This window comes from Lethenteron reissneri, chromosome 40 (assembly GCF_015708825.2).
Source record: "Lethenteron reissneri isolate LAM-NWPU_2019-01 chromosome 40, ASM1570882v1, whole genome shotgun sequence".
Taxonomy (NCBI): Eukaryota; Metazoa; Chordata; class Hyperoartia; order Petromyzontiformes; family Petromyzontidae; genus Lethenteron; species Lethenteron reissneri.
The window spans coordinates 12,288,178-12,313,440 of NC_083818.1; the positions used below are offsets into that span (position 1 = coordinate 12,288,178).

The following is a 25,263-nucleotide window of genomic DNA, read 5'->3' on the forward strand; positions in this document are numbered from 1 at the left end:
ACCAGCTGCTGCCTCGCGCGCCGCTTCCAGCCTGGAGACGCGTTGCCGTGGCGACCGCGCCGCGCGTTTCGGTGGCGGCCGCCTCCTCCTGCTGCTGCGTCTTCCTCTTCCGGAAGATTCCCGCCACGTGCGCGCTCGCGAGCGGGTGTCGGGGTGGAGGGGGACGGGGGGTGGGAGGGGAGCCGGGGGGGGGAGTCGGGGGGGTCGGGGGGGTGGGGGGGGGTCGGGGGGGGGTGGGGGGGGGTGGGGGGGGTGGGGGGGGTGGGGGGGGGTCGGGGGGGGGTGGGGGGGGGTCGGGGGGGGGTCGGGGGGGGGTCGGGGGGGGGTGGGGGGGGGGGTCGGGGGGGGTGGGAGGGGAGCCGGGGGGGGGGGAGCCGGGGGGGGGAGTCGGGGGGGTCGGTGGTGGAAGGGGAGCCGGGGGTGGGAGGGGAGCCGGGGGGGGGGGAGCCGGGGGGGGGAGTCGGGGGGGTCGGGGGTGGGAGGGGAGCCGGGGTTGGAGTGGAGTCGGGGGGGTGGGGGGAGGGGAGTGGGAGGGGAGCCGGGGGGGGGGAGGGGAGCCGGGGGGAGGGGAGCCGGGGGGGGGGGGGGAGCCGGGGGGGGTAGAGGAGTCGGGGGGAGGGAGGGGAGTGGGAGGCGTGCCCTGGCGGAGTGAGGACAGAGACCCGAGTGAGTCTTCGTGCGCTTTCCATGTTGGGATTATTCCGTGCGAGTCGCGCGCGCCGTGAGTGTGTGGGCAGTGAGTGAGCAGTGAGTGAGTGGGCAGTGAGTGAGTGTGAGCTGTGTTGTTGTTGCTGCTGCTGCTGTTGTTGGTGAGCGGACAGAAGTCCGCGCCTCCTGCCACGTCCTCCGACCAGGAAGTGGAGGCCGCACGTGGAGACGGGGAGGCCCGCGTCCTGCCCGCGCGTCATCTGCGTGGTGTGTGCTGCGTGTGCTGCGTGTGCTGTTCGTGCAGTGTGTGCTGTGTGTGCGTGGTGTTTGAGTGTGCTGTGTGTGCGATGTGTACACTGTGTGCACTCTGCGTCGAGCTTGGTATGTGTACAGTGCTGCGTGTGTAGTGTGTACAGTACCGTGTTTGCTGTCGTGTGTGGTGTGTTGTTTGTGATGTGCGTACTGTGTACTGTGTGGTGTGGTGTGATGTGGTGTGCTGTTGTGTGATGTGTTTCCTTGCCTACGATGTGCTTGGCTATCAGTGCTACTTGTGCCCTGTTGCCTGTGCTGCTGTTTGTCAGGCTATACGTGTGGCTCTGTGGTCTCTTTGCTGTTGCCTCCGCTGTCTGCTGCTGCCCTTGTGCTGTTTAAACCTCTGTGCTGCCACTACGACTTTGTACTGAGTATACATGCACCGTGAGACCAGTCTCCCATCATCACGATGATACTGTGTACACAGGACAGCCTCGCTGAGTCTCAGGATTCATTTTCAAGAGGGTGCTGCTGCATTGGGATATTTTGCCAATTACATAAATGAGTGATTGACGCGTGGGAAGCAAACGCCAATGATACCAGGGGGTTATTGAAAAAAACATATCCATACAGATAGATACAATAATCCATTGATTCACTGCCACATGCTGGTCCCCTTGCAGCCCCATTTGCCAACAGCTGGTGATCGCCAGGGGTAACGCTCCACGCCGCACACACAGATTCAGTAATCTCTGTTTGCTGCCACCTCGCTGCCCAAACCTACAACACCTGGGACTGCCATTGAAGCACGAGCCAGGCTTAGCCTCCAAAAGCTGACGCAGTCGGGTGCACTCAGTGATTTGGTATATACGGGGAGGTGTAAAGCAAAGGAAATGTTGATGTGATGGTGCTGAAAATGATAGAGATAGGTGGTGTTGACAGTGGTGCCAATGATGATGTTTGTGACGGTGGTGATTGTGCCAATGATGATGATGGTGACGGTGTGGTGCCAATAATGGTGGTGACAGTGGTGCCAATAATGATGATGAGATGAGATGGCTGATGCCACTCATCTCAGTCAGTCGACCCGTGGCACCTGGGTCTGCCCCGTGACCTCCTGCCAGTGGGCGTTCGACACTTCACGAAGCCTCAAGGTGCACATAGCCTGGCACAAGCGTCGTGGTGACGTCACCGCCACTTAGTGGCGAATGGCGGTTGTTGCTAATGATGGTGGTGACCGTGGTGCCAATGCTGACGCTGGTGCTAATGATGGTGGTGTTGACGGCTGTGGGCCCCATGTCCCCCGTGTCCCCGCCGTGTTTCCAGGTCGCGACCCTGAGTGCCCAGCGGCACCAGCGGCACCACCATGGTTTCTCCGGGCACCATGGCCACCCTGCGCACCGTGCTACTCGCGGTGGCGTCCGTCTGCACCATCCTCTCCTTCCTCTCCGGCTTGTACGGTCCACGCACCGCACCAGTCAGCCGCGTGTCGCAACAGTTGGCTCGGAAATATGTCAAAAGTTATTTGTCCGAGCCGACTATAGCTACAGAGAATTTATTTTCTTAAATGTTGACTTTTTTTGTAGTGTTTTTTTATTTCTCTTGTAATGCATTTGTTTTTGCGCCGCTTTATATTGCCTTTATTGTTGTACTTAATTGGAATCAATTTGCTTTCGTGTATTTTTGGCAACCCAGCTCACTCTTACAAATGAGACTGATCCTGGTCTCTTGAGTTCTTATTTGCTTTAGTGAGCACACTCGAACTTGATACCAGGCTGGTGGGGTAGTGGAGGTGGTGAATGTGATCGATCTTTCTGATCGTGGTGTTAATTGACGGTTGTGGCAGTGGTGGATATTGGTGGTGATGGCGCATTTTGAAGTTAGTAATAATGTAGTAAATGGTGACAGCGGTGGTTATGGTGGCAATGGGGGTGATGGTGGTGTCGATGGAGAAGATGATGATAGTGGCGGTGGCGAGGAGTAGCGATGAAGATGATGTGTAATGTGATGGAGCTGATGTGAGTGGTAACGAAGATGATAATGCAGTTAACACTCTTGATGGTGGTTATGGTGTGAACGATGACGTGGTGTATCATGATGATGATAGTTGATAATGATGGTCAGGCGGTTGGATGTAAAACCTAATTATTCCTGCAGGGGGGTTACTAGCGAATGACATTTATGTGACAGTCATCGTTTGATTTGATCCTGGAACACATGGCTGGGCGGAGGGCGGTGTCTGATCTTGTGCGCTGCTGCGCTGTCTTCCAGCTCCATCTGTCTAAAGATCAAGCAAAAGGGCAGCACCTTGGGGCTCTCCATGTTCCCCTTCGTGTCTCTCTGCGTCAGGTGAGGATGCCTGGCTCGTTGCAACCACGGCGGCATAAGTCTGGACCTTCGTGACTCGCTCCGCATTTCCATGGCTCCTGGGAGAGTGTGCCGGCTGGGTTCGTGACTGTGGCTGAACGGACCTAGCGTGCTCCCGCAACGCCCGTGTCTCTCTTAACGGGGCTGTATGTACGTATGTATGTCGAACTTCTTTCGCACCGTACGTAGCTAACCGTGCTAATCGGAGTGCGGGGCTGATGCAACTCAAGTGCTGCTGCACATGATGCTTTGCCCCTCGTTTGTAAGGGAGCCGCCTGCGAGAATAGCATCATTAGCCGTCGACGCACACGTCCACGCGTGGTTTGCCTGAACAACAGGTATGTGTGCGCCAGGAGAAGCTCTGGTGAAGGTCATGGAGATCGTCCCAATCAGGGTTGCGGCAACAAGGAGTGCGTTCAGCCTCGTTGTGTCTCGGGGGTGTAGGGGCGGCTGTACGGTGAGTAGACAGAGCTCGGATGTGCCCATTGGTGCAGCAAAGTTGGGTCAGAGGTCAGGAACGGATCGAGTGTGCCATGGGATGACACAGAGATGTCAACTAGAGCACGAGACGGATCTGTCTTTGGGAAGGTAAATGTTACTCTCCTCGGTTGGATTGAACACTTTGTTTCATTGCTTACGTTACGCTTTAGCTGTTCGCGTGTTGCTCTCTACACAGTTTGGAGATGCATTTGTATTTTGACGCTTCGCCAAACCCACACTGACCAGCGTGGTGAAGTATGGTCAAATAACCCCCCCGAGACTCGCATGACATGGGAAGGCCTTTAACCAGCAGCGGATCGACAAAAGGGCTGTGCGCGTGGGGCTCCGGAGTGCTGAGACGAGTGCTGGTTGCCTGACAGATGGAGCCTGTAACGCGGACGGCAGCTGCCTCACTGTGATTGGCAGCTCTCTGTGTGTCTGTGTAAACACGGCCACTGTAAACATGCCGCTGTGCTGGGCAAATACGGCAGTGTTGCCGGTTTATTCCTGCACAGTCGCACGATGTAAATATCCCTCCCCTTGGCATTTGTCAAACGCCACACTTAAATCGCTCATGGAAACCAGATTTGATGAATGGAAATGACGTCTCTTTAAAGAATATGGTCTTCACTCCTGCACGTGTATGTGAGTGTGTATAGTGGGGAGCGGCAGTGTAGCAGTTAGCGTGCTACGCTATGAATCCGGCGACCCGAGTTCGATTCCCGCTCACGGCCAACACCAGTTACGATTATTTGAACCGGTAAACATCGCCACTTGGGAGACAAAGAGAGTCGGGTGTGGTGCTGGCCACCCACCCCCTCGTGTTCCGTTCCAGCCTTCATAGGTGCTCACTAATAGCACTTGCTTCAACAGTCTGTTAAGTTCTATACGAGGGATCTTTGTCTTTGTGTACGTGCATGCGTGTTAATACCCTTGGCTGAGTTGGTCTTGGGTATGCGAGTGTGTCCTCTGGGCAGAGGTAGTGCAGTGATTAGCACACTCTGCTATGACCCCAGTGACCTGAGTTCAATTCCTGCTCATGACCAAAAACAGTGCCGAATAGCTGCACTGACCCTGGCCCCTATCTAGGTCGACACAGCCGTAAATTAATACCTGGTGCAGTGTCTAAACATCACGACTGGGGAGCCAAAGGTGATAATTGGGATGACTTCATATGTGTTTGTTAACAGCACTTGCCCCAATACTCTGTGTAGGCCACACAGGAGATATTTGTCTTCGTGTGTTTTGGTTTCCTTGACTGCGTGTATGAATCAGGTTCATTATGCATGTGTTGCGTGTGTGAGCCAGGTTGGTAGTGTGTGTTGGTGCTGATGGCTCGTGTGTGCGTGTGTGCGTGTAGCTGTGTTGTACCGAGCCGGCTTCGTAGGTGCTCGCTAACAGCACTTGCCCCAACAGTCGGTTATGGCTATACGGGGGATCTTTGTCTTTGTGTGCAGCTGCACACTGTGGCTGCGATACGGCCTGCTCCTGGGTGACCCCACCATCGTGTACGTGAATGCCGTGGGGGCGTCCATCGGGGTCCTCTACTCCATCATCTTCTACGTGAACACGCCGCACAAGGTGCCCCCTCCCTCGCGGGGATCCCCTCGCAAGCGCGAGTGCTAGCCCCGTCCGCAGCCGAGCTCACGGCTCCCAGAGACTCCGTGTACGACGATGAATCTCTGCGCCTGCCGTCGCCCGCATAAAACGCACGCCCAGAGGAATGTCTGCGCTTGGGGTAGCGGTCTCTGGCTAATGCGCATGCATATAATGTACGTTGATTACCATATAAATAACCCAACTGGCAATGGATACCCATTGCGATTTATATTAATTAATGAATCCCCCCCCCCCCACTTCTCTCAAGAAGGGCTCACAAGTGATGTCATCACATCTACCTTTTTTATTTAAGGAACGAAACAGGACGATTTTTCAACAAATCTGGCTGTCGCTTGATGAAGCTAGTTGTAATGACTGATGAAACGTCGTACTCAGATTGTAAATGTGGCTTTGCTCTCTAACACACCGGTGTGCTGTACTTGTAACGAATTGGCATTTTCTGTTTACGTGACAAACCTAACTTATTGGCTGTGTCGGGTGGTGGCGGGCTTAACGACACGTTTAAATATTTACACGATCTAACCCAAAAAAAACCTGTTTTATAGTCTCTGGCTTGTTACTCTGCAGTATACGCACGCCTGCATGCACTTTGATAGATACGAAATTCAGTCTTGGAACTGCAGCCACACCTGTCAGTGTAATTGTATCGCAGGATCGTGAGAGGTGGTGATAGCTTGGGAAGGCTTTCAGAAGTGGATCATCGCCGATGATGATTTTGAACGATGAAGAGAGTGGTGACGACGTGGAGTACCGTGTGTCCGCAGCGGAGTCTGTACCGTACCATGGTGGGGCCCGCGCTGCTGCTCTACGCGGTACTGCTCTACGTCAAGTACCTGGCGGAGGACGAGGACGCTGCACGGCCTCACCTGGGCATGGTGTGCACGCTGTGGACCGTCGTCAACTACGGCTCCCCGCTTGCCACACTCGTACGCCAGCACAGTGCCAACACGCTAAACATGCGCACCGCACACACGCACCATGATTGCCACGCACAGCACACGCACCGCGCAAGTCCCCCTGTAACCTCCAAACCCCATGCGCAGTGTGCACACACATCGAGTGCAGCATGCCCGTACACTACAACTACGGGTTTCTATTGTTTTACGGGAATTCGGTTTATGCGATGCCTAAGTTACTTCTACCTAATATTTGCTGTATGTACTTTGATTTCACTTATATGGGGCTATGTGGTCGGACGTCGAGTGTTGTTTGTGTATTGTATGCGCTACTCGGCGGTGCAGTGTAGGGCCCGAGTTAAAAAGGCTTCACGTTTCATGACTGCCCTCCCTCTCTCGCGCACCCCTTGAGAAATATCTAGATCTCCCTATGGACGTGCCCGTCACTTGTTGCGTGTGTTTTCTGTAAGTACAAGATGCGCGTTTGAAGCCTGTTGCTGCCGTTGCAGGCTGAGGTCGTGCGCTCGCGGAGCACGGAGTCGTTGGCCTTCCCGCTGTGCGCCGCCAACCTCGTGGTGGGCACCGAGTGGTTCATCTACGGCCTCATGCTGCAAGACATGTTCATACAGGTGAGTGCAGCCCGGGCTCCACGAGGTAAACAACAGCGCCAAGCGCAGGGCATGGGGCACGACGCATTGACGTCGCGGGTTTCCATCGGCGTCGACCGCCACATCACCTCGGACGCACCCAGTCGCAGACTCGATGCTTGGTTGACCCTGGTTAGCACTTTGATGGGAGACTGGCTGGGAATACGAGGTGTTGTAGCCTTTTGCTATAATTTGCTCCTTTGGATAACATAAATGCACTCGATTGTTGATGTTTGGTTTTGAAAAAATGTAGGCTGTTTCAGATCCGAATTAAAAACGTGTTGTAGGTTTTTGGCTGCAAAGTAATTGAATCGATCTCTGCGGAGCGTTAGGTGTTACCCCCCTCGTCTCTGTGGGTTTCCTGCCTCTTGCACATTGCTCAGGGATCTAATTGTCCTGGGTAAAGCGGTTGGTTTTCTTTGTAGACATCAGACTACACATACGACCTTGGCTTCTGCTCAGGGTGGGAGCCTTGTGAGGTGAAGCCACGCTTGGTGCTGTTGCACACATGCAGCATCAGTACCCAGGTTTCTCGCAACCACGTGGTCGTTTCTACGCTGGCCCCGTAACCTCTGGCCCTGTTGCCATGTTTTGATGCTGCCTTCCCTCCACTGCGCTGTCCTCCAGGTGCCCAACCTCTTGGGAGCCCTTCTGGGGCTGGGCCAGCTCTCCCTCTTCCTCGTCTACCCCAGCTCCTCCAAGGCGCCAACCAGCTCCACCAAGGTGCCACCTGGGGTCTACGTGTGACGAGGGCAAGGGAGGCGGCAGAAGCAGTGGAGCAGCGCCCGGCTCCACGGGCTGCAGGGACCGCGGGACTAAATACCGACCACGTGGCGTCTGCCACAGGGAACTGGGGACTTGGGCCTCTTGTATGGGTGGTGATGGTTATTTTCATACTTTCGTTTTTTTATTTAAATATAAAATGGTGTGGTGCTTTGGAGAGAAATACAGGGCAAATCTAATGGGGGTGTTACAAATATTCCCTGGACATTTCAATACCTTATTTGCCACTCCCTCAACCTCCACGCAGTGTGGATTTCATGGCAGGTTGCGGCCGATCGATCTCGCTATGAGAGCGAGAGGCGCGAGGCGGAGAGGCGTCGACATTTCGGCGGCTTCCTTAGAGCGGCGGGGCCTCTGCGCCTCCCCCTCTGCACCCGCCGTGCAGTGGATTACCATGCACAAGCCTCCCGCAGGCCCTCATTGGCCTCTGAGCCGGTCGTGGAAATGTTGCAACAAAAATCTAAAACTTACCGCAGTGAGGTTTTTGTGCAATATTTGGTGACGGAACGAAGACTATAAACTTTTTATATTTGACAATCTTGTGTAATGAAGAATACGACGGGGAAAGTGCCTGTATGTGGGGAACTGCTTGTGTTGCTGTTATAAAGTATATTTATAAAAGCGGCGGATAGTATTGAATGTAGCCCGATATTCAGTTATTCATTTCACGGCCCTTTAACCAGGTAACAGCTCATTGAGGTCCGTTATTTGTTGTTACAGCTCTGTATTGTTCATTTGCAAGGGGAATGTGGGTGTAGTTATTATGGAGGCTATTTGTTAATCTTTGGAAAATATTGGGATTTCGGCTCAGACGCTCACACGTGTAATCACCAACTCCTGCCAATCTCACAGGACCTTTCACGTGCATCCAGCAGATGGCACGCATTGTTTAATTCCACCGGTGTGAATGATTTGTGAACCTTGGAATTGGATCGTGGGCCCCGTGTGCTGCGACGCGCGAGTGAGCTCCCTGACCCAGCCGTCCACGGCGATGGCTCGCCATTCCCAGGCCTCTCAGCCTGCACCACAAGGTGATGCATTTCACAGCCACGGAAGCCGGCCGGCTTTGAGAAGCTGGACGGCAGTCTCGTTTCGCGTGACTGCAGGCGTATCCAAAGGGCTGCCTCTGTTGTCACAGCACGTGACTCGTCTATATTGTAAGTTGAAGTACTGCTCGTCAAGGGTTAACTCAGCCCACCGTCCATCCCGGCTCGATGCAATGACTGACCACTGTGTGGGTGGGAAGTCAAAAGAGTGGCCGCCGACTGGACATACTCGTGTCTGTCATGGGAATGTAGAATTTACACCACTTGTTTATCGCACGCTGACACTTTGTTGGCGACTCCTGTGTCGCCGCCACCTCGCAGTGAGGAACTTGGTGAGTGTCCAGGAAGGTTGTGGTTGGTGTTGTCCACGGTTCCGAGCCCAGAATGGTGAATTGATTCTGATGGCTGACAAGGCGTGGGGAGGCCATTGTCCGGCAGTGGCTTTATAAAGGGCAGGAAATCATTGATTGTTAATTCACCGCGTGCCTTGGTTTCACGTTGGCATTGTTGTCGGCGTGAAAGACGTGAGCTTGAACTTAAGTGTAGTAGTCGCCATGACCTTGAAGGATATCGTCACCTCTCGCTGCCCCCCCCCCCCCCCCCCAGTGGTGTTAGATAGGATTTACCTCTGGGTCGTGTTACGTGAGTTTATAATTCCGTGAGGAGGTGTTTTTGTTCGAGGGTGATTTGCTGTTTATTTGTTTAAATGAATCTTTGGAGGATCTGTGGTACAGATGCAACTTTTATCGATTAATAAAAATTCCTTGAAACCAATCAATAAATGTGTATTTGTTACACGAAAATCCCGTGTATCCAGTTACCCAGCTGGTTTGCAGTGGCATAGCACCAAAAGCCGCCCCCTGCAGACCGCAAAAGCCCGGACCACCACCGGCCCTCCCAGGCGGTCTCCCATCCTCCAGCAGGCTGGACCCTGCTTAGCTGCCGAGACGGGCGCGTTCAGGCTGAGGCGGTCGTGGGCGATGAAGCGACTGAATCGCCTCGTGTGTCGCTGAACGAGCTGTGAATGTTCTTGGTTCTTTCGGTAAAGTCACGTAGAATGGAAATAATAAAATAATTAAAATAAAACATTAAATAATTCTCACGACGTTTCGGCCACAACGCAAGCAGCCGTCCTCAGGTGGAGAACATTCTACGTGACTTTACCGAAAGAACCAAGAAGATGAATCCCTGCAGTCACGAAAGCTTTAAATCGAAATCGAGCTGTGAATGTTCTCTGCCAGAGACGCCCCGGCGGTGACACGCGGCTCCAGTCAGCCGCCTGGCCACGCGCAGTCTCTCCATGCCGCCAGTGCCTCCCTCACCATCTCTGAGACGAATACAAACCACAACCTCTCGGTCGTCTATCGGCTTCGTGGGAACACGGTGCCAATCTCCCATCAACGCACCCGCTGCTGCCCGCAGACAGCAAAAGCCTGCATGACGTCACGCGCGAGCGTGGCTTACATGATGTCACGCGCGAGCATAAGTCACATGATGTCACGCGCAAGCGTGGGTTACATGATGTCACGCGCGAGCATAAGTTACATGATGTCACGCACGAGCGTGGGTTACATGACGTCACGCGCGAGCGTTGGTTACATGACGTCATGCACGAGCGTGGGTTACACAATGTCACGCGCGAGCGTTGGTTACATGATGTCACGCACGACCACAGGTTTACATGACGTCACGCGCGAGCGTTGGTTACATGATGTCACGCACGACCACGGGTTTACATGACGTCACGCGCGAGCGAGGTTTATAACGGACGTCACCACTCGTGTGGGAGCCAGGAGTTGACGAGCAGCTGGGAGCGCGGCGCTGGGTGAGGAGCGAGTGACTGGGTGAGGAGCGAGCGAGTGACTGGGTGAGGAGGGGTTCTGACTGGGTGAGGAGCGAGCGAGTGACTGGGTGAGGAGCGAGCGAGTGACTGGGTGAGGGGGAGTTCTGCCTGGGTGAGGAGCGAGCGAGTGACTGGGTGAGGAGGGGTTCTGACTGGGTGAGGAGCGAGCGAGTGACTGGGTGAGGAGCGAGCGAGTGACTGGGTGAGGGGGAGTTCTGCCTGGGTGAGGAGCGAGTGACTGACTGGGTGAGGAGTGGGTGACTGACTGGGTGAGGAGCGAGTGACTGACTGGGTGAGGAGCGAGCGAGTGACTGGGTGAGGAGGGGTTCTGACTGGGTGAGGAGCGAGCGAGTGACTGACTGGGTGAGGAGCGAGCGAGTGACTGGGTGAGGAGGGGTTCTGACTGGGTGAGGAGCGAGCGAGTGACTGACTGGGTGAGGAGCGAGCGAGTGACTGGGTGAGGAGCGAGCGAGTGACTGGGTGAGGAGCGAGCGAGTGACTGGGTGAGGAGCGAGTGACTGACTGGGTGAGGAGCGAGTGACTGACTGGGTGAGGAGCGAGCGAGTGACTGGGTGAGGAGCGAGCGAGCGAGTGACTGGGTGAGGAGGAGTTCTGCCTGTCGCTGTCTCCGCCTGTCACCGGGTCTGTCTCTGGGCTGCGGTGGCGCAGTGTTCGCGACCTCGGCCAACCAATATCTGAACCGGTCCTGGGCCTCCCCCTGAGGTCGGCTCAGCCAGAAATGAGCACTGTACTGTGTGCGGTGTGTAAACAACAGCGCTGTGGAGACGAAGGCGGCTGTGGGTGGTGCTGGCCACACCAACCACCCCCACAGTCTGTTCATGGATCATACAGAGGGGGGGTTGGTGTGATGTAAATGTTGTGTATTTACTCTCCAAGACACCCGTGTGCTGTGCTAGTAACGAACTGGCACGTTCTGTTTACGTGACAAACCTTGCTAATTGGCTGTGTCGGGTGGTGGCGGGTTTAACGACACATCTACGCGATATAACCCAAAAAAACTGTATTATGGAGTATGTTCATGGATAATGTCGGGGAGCGGGTACAGTATCTGTGTTTGAGCGTTTCCTCAAAGCGCACCTAGCCTGGCACAAGCGCCGTGGTGACGTCGGCGGCTGTTGTTGTTGTTGGGGAGTGTGCGCGCTGTAATAGAATACAGGCGCCTCTGTGCGTGTTTGTGATTGCGTGTGCTGTGTGTGTCCATGTGCGTCAGCGGGTTACGTATCATGTGTCCATGTGTACACGCGCGTGTGTGGTTTTAATTGGCACAGTGGGATCTGTCCCATGACCTGCACCTAGCCTGGCACGCTCGTCAACCCATAACGCCTGGGTCTGTCCCGTAATTTCCTCGTCCCAGCGGTGAGAGAGCCTTCCGCTATTCGCGTGAATGTCTCAAAGCGCACCTAGCCTGGCACAAACGCCGTGGTGACGTCGGCGCCGCTTCGTGTCGAACGGCGGCCCTTGTGTTTGCCAGATGTGTTGCCTGTGCAGTGTGTGTCGTGTGTTCGTGTACACTGGCGGGTTGGTGGTGTGGCGAGCTGCGTGAGTGAGAAGTGGGAACAGAAACTGATGGGGCTGGCGGTCGCCCACGTTTAGTTCCGGACTCGCCACGCCACCCGCAAAGCGATCGACCTCGTGACTGATCGGAAGCTGAGCTTGGTTCGTGCTTGGATGGGCAATCAGCACGAATTAGGGTTGTTGTTGTAGTAGTAGGGCTATACGACTACATTCACAACGACGAAATGAGTTGGCACAGTAGGGGAGCACAGATGGCGCATCTGCCGGTCATCTCAGTCAGTCAACCCATGGCACGTGGGTCTGTTGTGTGACCTGCCAGCTTCTCCACTTCGTGTGGCCTCACGGTGCACCTCGCCTGGCACCAGCGCAGCGGTGACGTCACCGCCACCTCGTGGTGAGCGGCGGGGGTTGTTATGACGACATTGTGGACAGCAGAGAGGGCTGTGCAGCAAAGCCCATTGTTGTACAGTACTTGTTTGCTTCCAATCTTTACCAAACCCGCACTGACCAGCGCGGTGAAGTATGGTCACAATAACCCCCCACGAACCCGGAAGATGCCAGGAGGCCCTCGGTTAGCAGTGGATTGACAAAAGCTCAGTGTACGTGTCCATGCGCAACAGTGCGTGGTGCGTCTCGTTACGTAATTCCATATTAATAAGTTGTGACTGTCGCCAGGAAGTCAGTGAATGCTATGCGGATGTTGTTGCATTGCATAGTCTAGCTGACAGAGAAACAGGCCTAAACATTCCTGTGGTTCAGTGTTTATGCTGGAGGCTTCGCCTGATCGTCACCTTTAGGATTGCGAGAATGCAACGTTAATGCCGGAGGTTGCTTGGAGATGAAGCATCGTGTCTGGAACGTCCGTAACGCATCAGGTGCGATGTAGTGGCCACTGCACTGATCTTGTTTTGTAAAAAGTGAACGCTTGTGGAGGCGGCGTGCTGAGAAAAACCAAAAAGACAAAGATCCCCCGTATAGCCTGAACAGACTTTTTGGGGAAAGTGCTGTTAGCGAGCACCTATGAAGGCCGGCACGGCACACGAGGGAGTGTGTGGCCAGCACCACGCCCGGCCGCCTTTGTCTCTCCAATGGTGACGTTTACACACCACACCAGGTACAGTATTCATTTGAGGCTGAGCTGACCTATGGGAGGCCCAGGACCGGTTCAGATAATCGTTACTGGTTTAGGCCGTGAGCGGGATTCGGACTGATCGCCAGGTTCTTAGCGCAGAGCACTATCCACTACACTACCGCTCCTCAGTGCTGAGCAAGGTCATCTGGTCACACGCAGTCACCCAATAGTCGCCCCTGCTCTATGTCCACACTGTTGTAAGTCCACTCTGCTGTGTTACCCCTGTTGTCTCTTCTGCTAACAGTCGCCCTGACCGTGCCATTGTTTGAACCACACAGTTGTTGCCACTGCAAGGACGTCCGGTTGAGTTGGAGCGCACATTTATTGGAGGCACCAGCGTGATGGCAAGGGGCCGGGCGAGCGGGTAGCGCGAGGGTCGTAAGCGCGCGAGCTAGCGGCATGGCGGAGAGCCGGGCCGGTGGCGGGGCTGCCACGCCGGTGCCGCTGCGGCGCCTGGGGCCGGCGCTCAACAAGTTCACCCGAGTGGCCATCCCCACCGACCTGGAGCGCCTGGCGCGACACCAGGCCAACATCGAGAAGGTGGGGGGGCGGCTCGCACCCCAGCACCATCGCACCCCAGCACCCCAGCACCATCGCACCCCAGCACCATCGCACCCCAGCACCATCGCACCCCAGCACCATCGCACCCCAGCACCATCGCACCCCAGCACCATCGCACCCCAGCACCATCGCACCCCAGCACCATCGCACCCCAGCACCATCGCACCCCAGCACCATCGCACCCCAGCACCATCGCACCCCAGCACCATCGCACCCCAGCACCATCGCACCCCAGCACCATCGCACCCCAGCACCATCGCACCCCAGCACCATCGCACCCCAGCACCATCGCAGCCCAGCACCATCGCACCCCAGCACCATCGCATTCAACCGAGGAGATTCAGTCGCTCAATTAAACACCCACTCAACCGCTATGTTAGCCACGTAATGACTGCATGAACTCGGGCTCAAGATAGCCACCATATTCATCCCCAATAACTTAACCGCTCAGCCACTCACTCAATATCTACTCAATTACCACAGAGACCCACTCAACCAAAAAGGATAAACCTCTCAATTACCCTCCCAACTATTCAATTTTCCATTCAGTCATTGCAGACTTAACCACCACACTCAAAAACAAGGCCTCGACACAACTACCACTCCCAGCCACTGCACTCAGCCACGTGACTCAACCACCACTCGGCCACCACACGGAGACGCATCACACCTGCCTCTCAATGCCATGCTACACTACCCGAGTTCGATACCCGCTCACAGCCAACACCAGCGACGATTACTTGAACTGATCCTGGGCCTCCCCTAATCGCCTTAGCCTCAATGAGTATTTGGTGCGGTGTGTAAATTTCGCCACTGGGAACACAAAGGTCGTGGTGCTGGCTACCCACCCCCTCATGTACTGTGCTTCATGGGTGCTCGCGAACAGCACTTTTCCTAAAAGTATGTTAAGGCTGTAAGGGGGAGCTTTGTTTTTAGTGTGTCTGTGTGTGTTTTTTTAAAGTACAACAACCAGCAGGACTGGAAACTGCTCCACCAGGAGCAGATCAACGCGAGCCGCACCGTGCAGGTGAGCGCACGGGACGTCTACCTCACGCCTCCACCCAGCGCAGGCGCAACGAGGAAACTACAAACCACACAACCTCCCCCATGCACTCGCACACTCCCGCACTCACACACGCACGCACACATGGCGCTAGCCACCAGCAAAACGCGACGTGTGCTGAAGCAGTTGTACAGCAGCTTCTCCACTCTTAGAGATTATCAGTGCAGTGTATCTGTTGTCCTACATGACAACCATGTACCCATTTAACTGGGCGTATGTCATGGTATATTGGACAAAATCCGTTTTGCACTCACGGTACAAGCGTTGAATATTGCTTAACATGTAATGTTTACGATTTGTGCAATGTATGAATGTTACCTTGGAGATCATTTCTGTGGCTATGGTTCACGTGCCTACTATGCTTGACCAGAGACCTGGAACACGTTCAGTGAGAGATGAATCTCTGGTGGGGCCCATGCACGACAAGCCAGGGCTCGAAACCTGTTTGAGGGCGGCAGTGGGGTCATTGACGAGAGCACGGTTCGTCACTCCTGTCGACGAGGCCCATACTGGTGGTGACCTGGCTGTGGCTTTGCCGTGTGCAGCAGCTGCAGTTTAACGTGCGGGAGATGGAAAAGCTTCGTTTGCTGCTGCGCAAAGCCGACGGCGCTGCCTTCGAGCACATTGTGCAGCCGGCACGCGACCTCGCTTCCTCCGCCATCGCCGCCTTCCTGCGCGACCCCGCCACGAGCTGCCCCCCCGCGTTCTCCTCGCTGCCGCCCTGCGACGTGCACGGGCGCGACGAGGGACGGGAAGGAGCGGCGTCCAGAATGACGCGCTCCACCAGCGACTTCACCGGTCAGCCTGCGCGTTCGCACGTGGGGGTCATTTGACCACCCTTCGCCACGCCGGTCAGTCCGAGTTGGCAAAGGCGGGGAGCGTAGACTTCGTAGTGCAGTAAAGTACAACAGTGGAATTTGCTGCACTGCCTTCTGCTGACTCGTAGCCCCGTAGCAGTCTAAAATGCCGCTCGGTCACTTTGTTACTGACATTGGGTAGAGGCCGTAGGTAGCTTATTATCAGCATCGTATGTCCCCGGTTCTCTCGTGTCTGAACGAGCCCTTAATTGACTCTGTGATTGACAGACTGACTCAAAGTAAAACCACATGTTTATAATGTAGACACAATTATGAAGATGATGACGAATTTTGCCAATTCCTTCCTTCCTTGACCGAGGCACTCTCTAAATAACGCAGCGTCACACAGGGTGTTTGCGAAGTTTCATTCACACCGCGTCCGTCCGTTCTGTCCGTCTGTCCGTGGTGTCGACAGAGCTGCTGGTCCGTGACGACGCCGCATCGGGGCCCACGGAGGGGGCAGGGGAGCGAGGAGGGCCACCCTCGACGCCCCCCTCATCGCCGCAGCTGCAGGATCAGCTGCTTGCGCTGCACGAGATCCCACAGGAGGAGGATGCGTCCGAGTCGTGGGAGCACCTGTGCGAGGTTGCCCCAGAGTCCCTCGCTTGTCGCCATCGCTCTGGCCTGAATGATGACAGCGGCCTCCACTGAGCAGTGACATCACGTGGCCCTCATTGTCCACGTTACAGAACATGTGCACTAACGGACCCTTTGTCAATCCGCTGCTGGATACTCCCAATGCCGCGTGCGGTTTGGGGATTATTTGACCATACTTCACCACATTGTTGGTAGGTGAAGATGGGGATCATTGATGTGGGAACACAGGCGTGCGTTACAACAATACCCTCTGCCACCAACAACGTAGCCAAGAATGATTTTGTGATCGGCCTTCACAACAAAGCACTGCAGTAAATCTGCGTTGAATTTACGTCGCATGCAAGAGTTAACATCTCTCTTCCTCTCCCCAGGAATTAACGGAGCTGAACTCCCTGGTCACCGACTTCTCGTACATGGTGCATGTACGTGCAGAATTCCACCTTCTCACTCTTAGCGCTGTGCCACTCTAGTGGGACTTTGTGTGTGTGTTTGCCACTTAGTACCACCTCACCTAGCACTACCACCATACACCACTTAGCACCACCACCATACACCACCCCGCACCACCTTGCACCACCTCGTACCACTGTAATTATTGCCGCACGAGTGTTATCTCACACTCTGCACGTGTGAGATGAATTCGCGTCATCTCGTGATGAGAACAGATCATGAGCCTGCAGACTCATACGCCATGGGAAATCTTTGCGGCTCCTTTCGAGGTTGAGCGCATGAGTGGTTTTGTCGCCGAGGCCGATTTAGAAGTGTTGCTTCGCATGTGCTCCTCAGAACCAGCAAGAAACCATCGACTCCATCGAGGACAAGTTGGAGATGGCCTCTGACAACGTACGGCAAGGAACGAAGCAGATCGGCAAGGTCCGTTCCGACCACTCTCTCACCATGCCACTCGCTCACTCGCTCACCCACTCGGTTGTTGACTTGCTCACCCAGTTAACTGCTCGCTCGCCCAGTATTCACCCGCTCACTCACTCAGCCACATATACACTCGCACGTCCAATCGCTCTCAATCACCCACTCTCCAATTCACTCACCCATTCACACACCCATTCACTATCAACTCCCCTCTCATATGCCACAGGCAGCCAAGTCTGGGACGGTGATGCTGCCGGTGGCGGGGGCGGTGCTAGGCGGCATCCTGGGCGGGCCCGTGGGGATGCTCGTCGGCTTCAAGGTGGCGGGGGTGGCGGCGGCGCTGGGCGGGGGCCTGCTGGGCTTCACGGGCGCCCGCGCGTTCCAACGGCATCGGCGGGCGCGCGTCGACGTCCAGCTCCAGCAGCTATCGAGCAGCTGCCCCGAGCTGAGCCAATTGCAGCAGTAGGGACCCCGCCAGAACCTGCCGGCTCGCATCTGGGGTGTGCCTACTCGCCCGGTTGCTCGCTCACCCACTGGTTCATCTGCTCGCTCGCTCGCCTAACAGCTCACACACCTACCTACTCGTGCACCTACCAGCTTGTCTGATCAACCCCTCGCTCGCCTACCGCATCGTTCGTTTACCGCTCATCTCCGTCGGCTGCTGCTCCATGGTGGCCCCATTGCCCCGTGCATTGCAACACCCGTGGGCACCTGCAGAGACTAGTGCCCATATCGAACGCGCTCGACTTGCGTGGTGATGGGGGAGTTTTACACTCGAGTGGTGACGACCTCGCAGACCCCTCGCCTGGGGCGCTTGCGGACACAATTTTTTGACAGCGACAAAAATAACGTGAAGACTTGTTCTGCCGCATCGTTGGAGGTTTTACGTGGAAAAATCAAACAATCTTTACGCTTTAATCAAATTTATATTCGCGTGTTCAGAAGCTCAGTCAATCTGTGTGCGTTCTTCATCGCTGAGCCACTCAGTGCGGGGTGCAAGGTTCAACACGACACGGTAGGTTTTGTGGGAGTTGACCAAAGCCTACCCAGACTCGCACACCCACCATGCCCACGTGCGTCTGTAATGAACACATCTGGGAGTACATACAGTCCTCCGCACATGTTATCGGCATTGTTGATGATTTGTTTGATGGAGCCGCCCTCATTTACGCTGGGTGCGTCTCAGAGCGCTTTATACACAACAAGTAATTTACATTTAACTCTTTTAAAAGGGCACCCCCAGTAGGGCACAAGGTCATTCAGCACCTTGGCTGCATTCGGCCATTAGTCTGGGAATAGGGGGACAATGATTTCTGCTGTGTAATCCCAATTGAGTAGTTTGCAGGTAATTTTTTTTATTTTGGCCGTGATGCCGGCACATGAGCGCCTACTCATTTTGAATGAAGTCAGGGAATCTTTAATGTCTCCTGTGAAGCAGACTGCGCATATTTTACAATGACGACACCTGCATTGTGAATCGGGGCGGCCTGCCACATCGAACCGCGGCGAAGGCGCTGCCGAGGGGCCGCGTCTGCGCCGCGGTGTGGCCTGGCACGAGGGCTGTCTCTGCTCGGGGTCACTGGGTCGCGGTCGTGTTACAGGGAGACCTGGAGACCAAGTAGCCAAGGGCATATTTTGTCTTCTCTGTATTTGTTAAAACTTCGTTTCTGGTGCAATTCACGTTTTGAGTTTTGGGCGACGACAAGCTACCTGTCCGTAGCAATGACGTCAGAGGGCCCTGTCGTAATCGCCTTTCCAGTAGGTGGCGACGTGGTAGCGAGCGAGCGGTTTCGGCCACTGACGCGCGGGCGGGCCTCGTGGTCACAGTGGCGGCGACTCTCGCTCTGCCACCCCGGCGTGCTGTGACGCGTTCGTGTTTCGTGCACGAGCCTGGGGTGTGGATCGTGACCACCGCGGGGTTGTGTTCGTGTGCTCATTTTTTGGGGTTTGTTAATTTGTTTTTAACATTACTGGTGCAAGTGCCCAGGCGGAGTGGAGGTGTGCGTTTATGGTCACCAGACCGTAGCGTCGTGCCGACTTCAGGGCAAAGATTTGGCAAAGCACAAGACCTGAGCTTAGTTTTGAGCTAAGTCCGGTTCGGTGACCGAGGAATGATTCTGGCACGCCACGCATCCATCACTGTCGACCGCTCCCTCTGGCTACTCGTCACATGCCACCTAGCGCAGCCTACCACACAATATTTCTGCACCCGATGCACCACATGCAGTATACGTTTCACTATGGCTGTCGCTGCTCGTCATGTGCTTCCTCCAGCCGACTTGCGGCTCAGAAGATTGTTTGAATGAGAAACGAAGCTCTGTGTAGGAGGGGCAGGGTGAGGCTCGCACGCGCGTGGGTGCCCTCTCTCCGCAGCCACGAGAGGGCGCCCATCCGTGCCCACTGGTTCGCCCCGTGCCATTAGCTGCATGAAGCACCACGCGATATTTACGCGTTTGCTTATTAACAGTAGTGGGGATGAAGTCGACAACATCAGATGTTGGTTCTGACCGTACCGCTCTGGATGCTTCCGAGCTCGTCCGACGGTTGAGAGCACACGGGGGTTGATCCTGGCGAGTGTGTGGATGGGAGACTTGAGCCGGGGTGACCAGACGGGGAGTACAGGACAACGATTTTTGGAACTGCAGAGCTTTGAGTGTTGCGTGCGTGCGTGGGTTGTTGGTTGCCTCCCATACGAAGCCAAACAAGATGAAATTGGAGCCTCATGGAAATGAGTCTTAAGACTCAAGTTTTCCTTTGGAAATAAAGGGAAGTTTTTAAATTATCGTCCATGTCAAGTGGCAATGTTATCTCGGGGCCTGAGCATTCTTAGCGCTGCACTCTTTCATATGCAAACCTTGTGGTTTACATGCAAGGTATTGTTGCCAATTGCCTTCAGTGACGAAGAGACGTGTTTTGCTGGGAGGGTGCAATAGAAGTTGGCTGGTGAGAATGTGGCGGTTTTGTAAATCTCAGTGATTCTGTAAATAATGATCTTGTATCGCCACTGTGCCAGTCACTTCTACATTTAGAATAAAAACTCATTAAACGTCACAAAGGTAGGAATCGAGTTTCTGGCGGATCTCAATACACTGAATAATTCGGCGTTGTAAAAGGGTTCATGGAGGAATCATGATTTTTTTTGGAAATGCACTGGTGGACGAAGTGGATGTGTCAACGGAGCCGTCGGCGTGTGGGTTGACTGTCGCTGTATCGTGAGCCGCCGCTGGACTGGGGAATGCCATCTTTATTTGGGTTAGAAAGTTGACAAGACGGTCAAAACCAATTTCAAAATGCGACATCTCTAATTTGGCATCGATTCTCCTCGTGGCAATTTGCGGGAGTGTCGAAATTCGTGACAATTCATTGGAGCAGCGCCTCAATTACAATATGTACAGGACAGTGCCTCTACAAAAATAATTGGTTCTTGTAACCACGATTCGATGTTGTGCATTGCTGAACACCTAACGTGTCAATATATTCTGCTCTTATATCACGTGGGCTAGGGTTTTATCTGCACCTGTGAACAGATGGTAAACACCAAAGTCCCAACAGAGAATTTTTATTCCAACGGGTACACAAATGTTTAAATATGGTTAACACAATCATTAATTGCCATCATTATCAGCATCACATCTTCACCACGAGTAAATAATCCTCACCTGGAAGTAATGAGGTGAAGGCAGTGGTTGTTATAGTCCATCATTTAGCCCCCAGGACGCAATAATCTTTAGCGACTGAAACGGTGAATTACCCAGTAGCCCAATCTTGTGAATTAGGTCACAGGGTCTTTAATGTCTGCTTCACAGCTTACAATGTGCTTTGGTAATTCCGTGCGGCATTGAGTTTTGGTAAACATGGAGATACTGTATGGGAGGATAGGGATGGATGTCACAGCCACTACTATAAAGGAAAGGCACAAAGTGTAAACAATTTTGGAACATTACCATTGATAATGCTTGCATTGGGTATTCTGTGTCATCCGTGAAAAATAGCTTTATAGCTCATTGGATTGCTCCAGTATAAAGATTCAGATTTGTGGGGGTCACTGCCCTCCAGTAGCAGTGCCCTTAGCCAACCACTTTAAAAGATTGTGTGTCAGCCAATAGGCCAACCACATCTCCTTAGTAGCCAGGTCACTGACCCCACATTAGTGTTTCGTGTCACCATGTTCTCACTTAACGGTGGGCCATACTTTCAAAGAAACTTAACTTTGAGCATCATTTAACATTTTCTACAAAAACAAACTATGAAATACATTTCACTTTTGTCCCTTTTCCACCAACCTGCTCTTGCCTAGAACTTGACCAAAAAAAGTGTCTCAGATGGGTTTATTACAAGGCCCTGGGGAGTGGCAAAGATATGTCACGTGACGTTTGCCAAGCTCAGGACGTGGAAATTATTGCATGTAGAGACAGGAGGTCGTGTCCTCTGTGGCCTCTCTGTCCAGGGATGCTAAAGACCAACCTATGTATTTTGTCTACTAAGTGCATACGCTATCAGGAGGCCTGCACATTACAAAACGTTGTTTAAAGAAACGTATAAAAAGGACGAATGTTTATAGAGCGAGGAACGTTGAGGCCGGACGAGGAGTCACCATTGACTCCAGCCGATGTCGTCTTCTTGCCCAAACACGAGGAAGAAGGCGAGGACCGTGCTGAAGAGGACGGCGTTTCCAGCCAACGTGAGCCCACACGCGCCCCATTTAATCTACAGGCGCACGTACACAGACAGACACGCGCGCCTCAACACAGGTCGTGTGGATGTGGCGATGCACGTGAAGGTGCGCGCGGGAGTGTAACGGATGGCGCGCTGCACGACGAACAAACTCGGCAACCCGAGTTTGATTCCTGCTCACAGCCAACACTGGTGATCAGTTCTGGTCGACCCTCAGTCGACTCGGCCTCAAAGGAGTACCTGGTGCGGTGTGATGCGGGTTAGAGGTGTGGTGTGATGGGGGTTACAGGTGTGTGGTTTAACTGGTTGCATTGTTGATAAGGGCATGTGATGTAGGCGCTTATGGTAGTGATGTTGCTGGTTGCGTGGCGATGACTGTGGTGGCGTTGGCTGTGGCGGTGGTTGTAGTGGAGGCGATGCCCTACGACGCTTGCGTGCGCGAGGACGATGGGCAGCCCGAACGCGCTGGTGACGGCGCCGGCGATGAGGAACAGGGCGATCTCTCGCCCCAAGCTGCTCCCTGTGTCCGAGTCGCGACCTACACGGCGCCACAGCAGCTCAGGCACGGGCGCCAGCGCGTGGAACGTCAGCACCAGCAGCGGCCAGAACACGCTGGGGGCACAGGCAGACGCACGGCGCCTGCGTTAAACCCGGCACGGCCTTGCACCGTGGTGTGTGGGTGTGTGTGTATAGATATAGAGTGGTAGTGTGGGGAGTGGTGGTGTAGCGGTTAGCGCGCTGCGCTCTGAACCTGGGGACCCGGGTTCGATTCCCGCTCACGGCCAACACCGGTGACGATTATCTGAACCGGTCCAGGGCCTCCCCTAGGTCGACTCAGCCTCAAATGAGTAGCTGGTGCGGTGTGTAAACATCGCTACTAGGGAGACAAAGGCGGCCGGGCGTGGTGTTGGCTACCCACCCCCTCGTGTGCTGTGCCAGCCTTTATAGGTGCTCGCTAACAGCACTTGCCCCTACAGTCTGTTAAGGCCATACGGGGGATCTTTGTATAGATAGAGTACTACCTTCAGAGGGGCTCGCTAACAGCACTAGCCCCTACTGTTCAGGCTGTGTGTCTGTGTGTGTCTGTAGGTTGCTGTCACTAAAAGGCATTGTTTATATTGTTGTAAGTTGTGTGGGGGGGGGGGGGGAGGCGCACTCACTTGTACATGGGCAGGGCGCAGGCGAGGCCCAGCAGCACGAGGCCCAGAGCCCCTCCGAACGACAGCCCGAGTAGAGCTGTCAACAGGACAACAACAACAACAAAGCCGGGTGACCATGAACATCGGGGCTTCGGGAATCGTGTCGTGAAGTAGATCAGTTTCAGGGCGCATCATGATCAGGACTCCTTGAACTTCTTTCGCACCATACGTAGCCGACCAGGGGGAAGGACAACAAACTAAACACAGAGGAGTTCTGAAGAAACGAGTTGATCTTTGACACTGCACGTAGTGGCACAGATGACGATGCACTCAACACATTTATGCTGTACATTAATTAATTATAATGCTGCTTGTCCCATTGTTGCAAGTGATGCAATACAGACAGGAATGTCGCTCGTGGTGGGATAGTGTGGGTCTCTGTGTCAGCGTGGGAAGGGTAGGCCAAACACCCTCTTGTACAGAGGGCCCTGGAGGCGAGAGAGGGTGTTTGTGGACTCGGTGTGGAGGTCTCCCAGAGGCCACGGGCTCGAGACAAAGAGCAGCTCCTGGAAGCGACACCACAACCACCACCGGGACCTCTTCGTGACTCGCCTCTCTCACCACCACAACCACCACCGCCACCACTATCATCACGATCACCACCATCATCACAAGAACCACCATCATCACAACCACCACTACCATCACAACCACCACCACAATCATCACAACCACCACCATCATCACAACCACCATCACAACCACCACTATAATCACAATCACCACCACCACTATTATCACCACAACCACCACCACTATCACCACAACCACCACCACTATCACCACAACCACCACTATCATCACAACCACCACTACCATCACAACCACCACTACATCACACCACCACCACTATCATCACTACCACCACCACCATCATCACAACCACCACCACCATCATCACAACCACCACCACTATCATCACTACCACCACCACTATCATCACAATCACCACCACTATCATCACCACCACTATCATCACTACCACCACCACTATCATCACTACCACCACCACTATCATCACTACCACCACCACTATCATCACTACCACCACCACTATCATCACCACCACCACCACTATCATCACCACCACCACCACTATCATCACAATCACCACCACTATCATCACCACCACCACCAGAATCATCACAACCACCACCACTATCATCACTACCACCACTATCATCACCACCACTATCATCACAATCACCACCACTATCATCACTACCACCACCACTATCATCACTACCACCACCACTATCATCACTACCACCACCACTATCATCACCACCACCACCACTATCATCACCACCACTACCACTATCATCACCACCACCACCACTATCATCACAACCACCACTATCACAATCACCACCATCACCACCATCACCACTATCATCACCACCACCACCACTATCATCACCACCATCACCACTATCATCACCACTATCACCACTATCCCATCACCACAATCACCACCACTATCATCACCACCACCACCACTATCATCACCACCATCACCACTATCATTACCACCATCACCACTATCATCACAACCACCACTATCATCACAATCACCACCACTATCATCACAGCCACCACTATCGCAATCATAACCGCCATCATCACGGCCACCATCGTAGCAAACATTATCACTCCCATCACCAAAATCACCGTCATCGCAACCATCGCAATCACGATGACCACCATCGCCGCCGCCGTGGTCGTTGACCGCAGGACGTGTCTCCGTGTGGAGGAGGAGGAGGCTTCGCCATTGTGCTCCTCAAAGTTTAACTCCACACAAGTTGGGCGACGGTCGTCGTCGTCGTCTGCGATACTAAATTAACTCGGCAGCACGGAGCACGACTCGGGATATAATCATCTACTTCTACTACCCCACACGGCCCGGAGAAGCGGTGACCCACATTGCACCCCCCCTGTCCACACGCAACGACGACGACGAGGAGGAGGAGGAGGCCAACAAAGACGCAGAGCCCGGGAGTGGGACGGAGACACGAGAGAGAGAGAGACGCAGATTCTGCCCCGCCATGGGGAGCGAAGCCTCCTCTCACCTTTCATGGCCATCGCGACGACCCGGGCAACCCTTCTCTTCCGCACACAGAATCCTCCTCCTCACCCCCTCTACGGATCAGCATCATCCACTCCTCCTCCTCCCCTCGCCCTCCACATCACTC

The 25,263-nt window shown here is 54.3% G+C and overlaps 4 protein-coding genes across 13 annotated transcripts in view; 2 read left to right on the forward strand and 2 right to left on the reverse strand.

The window, feature by feature from the left end:
* CFAP74 (cilia and flagella associated protein 74) overlaps positions 1-111 on the reverse strand; it is a 28,977-nt gene extending 28,866 nt beyond the window's left edge. The window contains exon 1 of one of the 3 annotated variants that reach the window (XM_061567867.1): positions 3-111. The gene's annotated coding sequence lies outside the window, so the exon portion shown is untranslated. The remainder of the gene's footprint in view (positions 1-2) is intronic. The other 2 variants (XM_061567868.1, XM_061567866.1) reach the window with 2 other exon arrangements.
* Positions 112-582: 471 nt separating this feature from the next.
* LOC133352397 (sugar transporter SWEET1-like) lies at positions 583-9,504 on the forward strand. Of its 3 annotated transcripts, XM_061568018.1 has the most exons (8): positions 649-666; positions 822-915; positions 2,227-2,355; positions 3,172-3,249; positions 5,205-5,328; positions 6,132-6,293; positions 6,773-6,892; positions 7,538-9,504. In XM_061568018.1, exons 3-8 carry the CDS (start codon positions 2,267-2,269, stop codon positions 7,655-7,657), a joined length of 693 nt encoding a protein of 230 aa, XP_061424002.1. In that variant the 5' UTR covers positions 649-666; positions 822-915; positions 2,227-2,266; the 3' UTR covers positions 7,658-9,504. The 3 variants fall into 3 exon arrangements, with proteins under 3 accessions (XP_061424001.1, XP_061424002.1, XP_061424000.1); XM_061568017.1 differs by lacking the exon at positions 822-915 and having other exon boundaries at positions 583-666; XM_061568016.1 differs by lacking the exon at positions 649-666 and having other exon boundaries at positions 681-915.
* A 982-nt stretch (positions 9,505-10,486) lies between these two features.
* Positions 10,487-18,303, forward strand: LOC133352516 (syntaxin-17-like). Of its 6 annotated transcripts, XM_061568210.1 has the most exons (9): positions 10,544-10,560; positions 11,059-11,085; positions 13,529-13,790; positions 14,773-14,838; positions 15,420-15,672; positions 16,147-16,316; positions 16,700-16,750; positions 17,115-17,201; positions 17,425-18,303. In XM_061568210.1, the coding sequence occupies exons 3-9, from the start codon at positions 13,650-13,652 to the stop codon at positions 17,662-17,664; spliced, it is 1,008 nt and encodes a 335-aa protein (XP_061424194.1). In that variant the 5' UTR covers positions 10,544-10,560; positions 11,059-11,085; positions 13,529-13,649; the 3' UTR covers positions 17,665-18,303. The 6 variants fall into 6 exon arrangements, with proteins under 6 accessions (XP_061424189.1, XP_061424190.1, XP_061424191.1 ...); XM_061568205.1 differs by lacking the exon at positions 11,059-11,085 and having other exon boundaries at positions 10,487-10,564; XM_061568206.1 differs by lacking the exon at positions 11,059-11,085 and having other exon boundaries at positions 10,504-10,583.
* A 2,438-nt stretch (positions 18,304-20,741) lies between these two features.
* On the reverse strand, positions 20,742-25,263 carry LOC133352517 (leptin receptor gene-related protein-like). The gene is made up of 4 exons (XM_061568211.1): positions 25,141-25,263; positions 23,033-23,108; positions 22,298-22,484; positions 20,742-21,905 (listed from the first exon to the last, which is right to left on the reverse strand). Exons 1-4 carry the CDS (start codon positions 25,151-25,153, stop codon positions 21,789-21,791), a joined length of 393 nt encoding a protein of 130 aa, XP_061424195.1. The 5' UTR covers positions 25,154-25,263; the 3' UTR covers positions 20,742-21,788.